General features: G+C 32.8%; 1 protein-coding gene across 2 annotated transcripts in view; it reads left to right on the top strand.

Annotated features, from left to right (window-relative positions):
• The window catches only part of LOC106874705 (RWD domain-containing protein 4), a 57,095-nt gene that overhangs the window by 31,850 nt on the left and 20,963 nt on the right, over window positions 1–4,282 (top strand). For both annotated transcript variants that reach the window (XM_014922533.2, XM_014922524.2), the window contains exons 3-4: window positions 2,367–2,429; window positions 2,663–2,743. In XM_014922533.2, coding sequence (XP_014778019.1) covers window positions 2,406–2,429; window positions 2,663–2,743 — 105 coding nt within the window. In that variant the 5' untranslated portion in view covers window positions 2,367–2,405. The remainder of the gene's footprint in view (window positions 1–2,366; window positions 2,430–2,662; window positions 2,744–4,282) is intronic.

The following is a 4,282-nucleotide window of genomic DNA, read 5'->3' as shown; positions in this document are numbered from 1 at the left end:
CACACACACACACACACATGTATGTGTTATACATATGTGCATAATATATAACGTAAATCCTCGAGTATAATCCACACTCTTTTCCAAAAATTTAAAGGTCAAAATTTCTAGTGCATACTATATATGAAGTTAAAAATGAAAAATATTTTCTAAGTGATAAATATGTAAAGGCAATTTACCTAATATTTATTTTTCACTGACGTTATTACTGTTATTTCTTTATTTTATAAGGTGTACAGAATCAAAGGTCTGATCTGCCCCTGTCTTCTCTAGATAATATTTTTTAGCATGCTGTATTTTAGAAAGCAGCTCATGAAGTATCATACTTCTGATACTTCCTGTCAGAGCATATTTTTTTAAAGAAATTCTGAAATGTCCTGTATTATTGGATGCATGACTTTGCCTCAGAACTTGGTGCTCCTACAAGCCACTTCTTGGCATAGCAATGTTGATAGCATTTGTTCATTTTTCTAGTGATGATTTGTAGGTTACTGATGTAGTCCTTTTGGGTGTCATAGGTTAAAAGTACCATCATGCAATTCATGTTTCTTGTGGCTCATACTTCATGCTTGAGTTGCAGTATAGCATACTTGCTGACCATTTCATCTTTACATTATTTACATTTGACGGATATTTGTCTTGTTTGTTGTTAACACAATGTTTCAGCTGATATATCCTTCAGCCTTCATCAGGTGTCTTGAGGAAATTTTGAGCCTGGGTTCTCATTCCTAAGGTATTTTTCGATGTTGTTATTATTATTCAGGTCACTCCCTGGAATTGAACTTGAAATCTTAGGGTTAGTAGCCCATTCTCTTAACCAGGTTAGTTGTCAATATAGGAAAAACATTACAGTGACAGGAAGGGATGAGGGGAGTATTTATAGTAGTTGAAAAATTAGAGGAAAGGGTATAATAATATTCAGTACAATTTCTAAAAGACAAAGCAATTATGCTTAACTTACAATCATTAAGAGACTGGATGACAGAGATTGAGACAAAAGACCTTAAAAGATAATGAGAGAGGTAAGTGGGGGAGATACAAAATAAGGGGTTAGACCGTGATATCATGTTCTGACTTCTGAGATATGGTTAATTTATTCTATCTATATTTTTATACCTTAAATAGCAATATAACCTGATTTCTAAAATAAAGTCGTTATATTTTTATTTTTTTATTCCTGCATTTATTTTCATGTATCAGTATTGTTTTTGTGGGCTTTATTAATTTGATAATGACTCCTCTCAAGTGTGTCTGTGTAATGCATAAAGTCTAAAATTTTTATCTAGTTTGTAAAGAGATGGACATCATTAGTGATCAAGCATTATAAATATCACAGGCATGGCAGTTTGGTTAAGAAGTTCACTTCTCATCCATAGAGTTTTAAGTTCAGTTCCACTGCATGGCCCCTAGAGCAGATGTTTTCTCTTATAGTCCAGGCTGACCAATTCTTCATGAGTGAAATTATGCAAAGCCTGGTGTGTTCATGTTTGTGCATGCACATATGTCTGTGTGTATATTTACATTCTGCACACAAATGAGCTACAACTGTTGAAGTTTAATAATTCTTCTTCAACAAATTATTTGATAGCTATGCACTTTCAATGATGTAGAATAAAAACCCTTGCTTGCAACAAGAAGGGTCTCAGGTTATGAAACTGTCTCATCCAATCCATGCTTAGTAAAGGAAATGGACATAAAACAAACAAAAGAATATACTTATGTATCTATGATAACATTTTATATTTTACTACTCTATAGAATTCAATATAATATATTTTTCCCCACTGTTACTTGTTGACCAGTAGAAGTTATTTACTAATAATGTCAAGTGAACTTAAATTCCCTTACATTAAAAAATTGCTACTTTCAAACCCCAAACTGTTCCTAAGTATTTATCATGAAAGCTGTTGATTTTTTTTGTCCAAAAAGTTAGACTCTTGCTGAATGGAATGTCTTTTTGTATATCTATGACAATATCAGCTTCCCTTATTAAGGTGGTAGTGTGATTTGAGGGAAATTTGTCTGCCTTTTGTAGCTATGTAGAGACTCCACAGCAAAGTAGTATAAAAGATTTCAAATGCAAATGGCATACATTTAAAAATATATGGTTTTCTTCTAAGTGCCCCCAATTTAATATAGAATGCTATATACTATTCTACATGTGTGACTAACAAATCTGAAAAGTAAGCAAGCTATGATGTTGGAGTTTCTTTAAAAAGTATTTCATCTTGCTGGACATCATCTCCATTTTTGTAGGAAGAGAATTCTGATTTGAAATCTTATTTCTTTAATAATAATTTTTGTTTTCTTCAGTTTGTCATTTAGCGTATAACATATACTTTCATTTATATGTTTTTTTATTTCAGTTTCTTCCATGAGTGGATACTTTCTAATAATGATTAAATATGAATTATCTAGAGCTACAACAGGTAAATAGAAATTTGATTGCTAAATATAACTTGAAATGAATTACAATTAAATGCATTTTTAATACACTATACTCATCACATATGTGCTATTTTGAATAAGTATATAATTTCAAAAATTCCACTTTTAAATTGTTGATATTCTTTAACCAAAATGTGACATTTAATAATTTTTAATGACAATCTTTATTTTGTATTAACATTCTTGAAATTATTTTTTATTTATTGCTTTCTAGGAGGAGCTCGAAGTCTTGGAATCCATTTATGCTGGAGATGACTGTTTTAAAAAAATTAGTAATACAACCTTTCAGTATAAGGTAATTATATCTATTGGCAACATGTATAATTTTGCAAGAAGATTTTGAATAGGCAAACACAAACTTCAGTGCTTATACCAGGACAATGAATTTAAAGACAGTATTTCTAGTTGTGTACTTTCAAGAATAGCTATGAAATTAAAAAGGCATTTACTTTATATGTCAATTCTTCCTGGCAGTCATTTTACACATGCATAGTTAAATTTATGCCTCTTGCTAAACTATTTACATTCTTAATTTATAATTCTTTGTAATAATGGCAGGTTTTGATTTGCAACTCTTATGTGCAACTTTTGTTACCCAATTAAGAAGTGGCAAACATGGAGTTTGAAGTTTATGTCCAATCTTAATTAACTTTGCATCTCTAATGTACTTGGTAAATGTATGAATGGTGCAAATCCCATGTTGCATTCATATTTCTCACACTCACATTTTCTATCTTCATTGAAAACACCAAGTTGTAAAAGCAAAATGGTTGCTCAATTTGCAAGAAATAGCAGCCAAATCTCTGAGATGCCTTCAAAAAATGAAGATGCATTGGACAGTTCTAGATATACAAGGAAAATGAACAGGTTACAGCTGGAACACCTTTAATCATCAGCTCTATTTTATTATGGTTAAACATCTACTTGTAGTTGCCTAGTATACAAAATAGTTTCTTATTTGGCAATATTTTAGTTGTTAAGTTTATGACATTGCTGACTATTAACTTTATCTTACAATGTATATAATAGGGATTCATACTTCAAACTATGAACCCCTATTTTCAAGCTCTCCAGGATCATATCTAGCTACATATGTTAACTATAGCATTAAAAGAAATTAGAAAATTATAATCTTAATAACAATGACTACAACTCATTTCAGATATTTTAATACTCTAATTATTGTCCTTATTATGTTTTTTCTCAGAACACTTATTACTTATGTAACACTCTTGAGATTTCTCCAGTCAGTCAGCTTGTTAATTCATCTCAACAGTAAATATACACAAGGGCAGGAAAATATTCTTCTAGACAAGTGACTGAAACAATCCTTTTAGGCATATCCCTTCACATCCTGCATACAACAAAACCCAATGACCCAACTACCCTAAGTAGTTCATACACACTTGTGCTGAGGCTGTTAAGTCAAAAAGCAAAGCTTGTAATGTGCTCTCCCCCCTTCAGAAAAATTGGGTGGTCTATATTAGACAGTATATCCGCAAACTAGTATCATCATCATCATCATCATCATCATCATCATCATCATCGTTTAACGTCCGCTTTCCATGCTAGCATGGGTTGGACGATTTGACTGAGGACTGGTGAAACCGGATGGTAACACCAGGCTCCAATCTGATTTGGCAGAGTTTCTTCAGCTGGATGCCCTTCCTAACGCCAACCACTCTGAGAGTGTAGTGGGTGCTTTTACGTGTCACCCGCACGAAGGCCAGTCAGGCAGTACTGGCAACGGCCACGCTCAAAGTGGTGTATTTTATGTGCCACCCGCACAAGAGCCAGTCCAGGGGGCACTGGCCACGATCTCGCTCGAAAATCC

Source organism: Octopus bimaculoides, chromosome 16, assembly GCF_001194135.2.
Source record: "Octopus bimaculoides isolate UCB-OBI-ISO-001 chromosome 16, ASM119413v2, whole genome shotgun sequence".
NCBI classification, from domain to species: Eukaryota; Metazoa; Mollusca; class Cephalopoda; order Octopoda; family Octopodidae; genus Octopus; species Octopus bimaculoides.
Note: the sequence above shows the minus strand (reverse complement) of the source record. Positions and strands in the feature narration are given on the sequence as shown.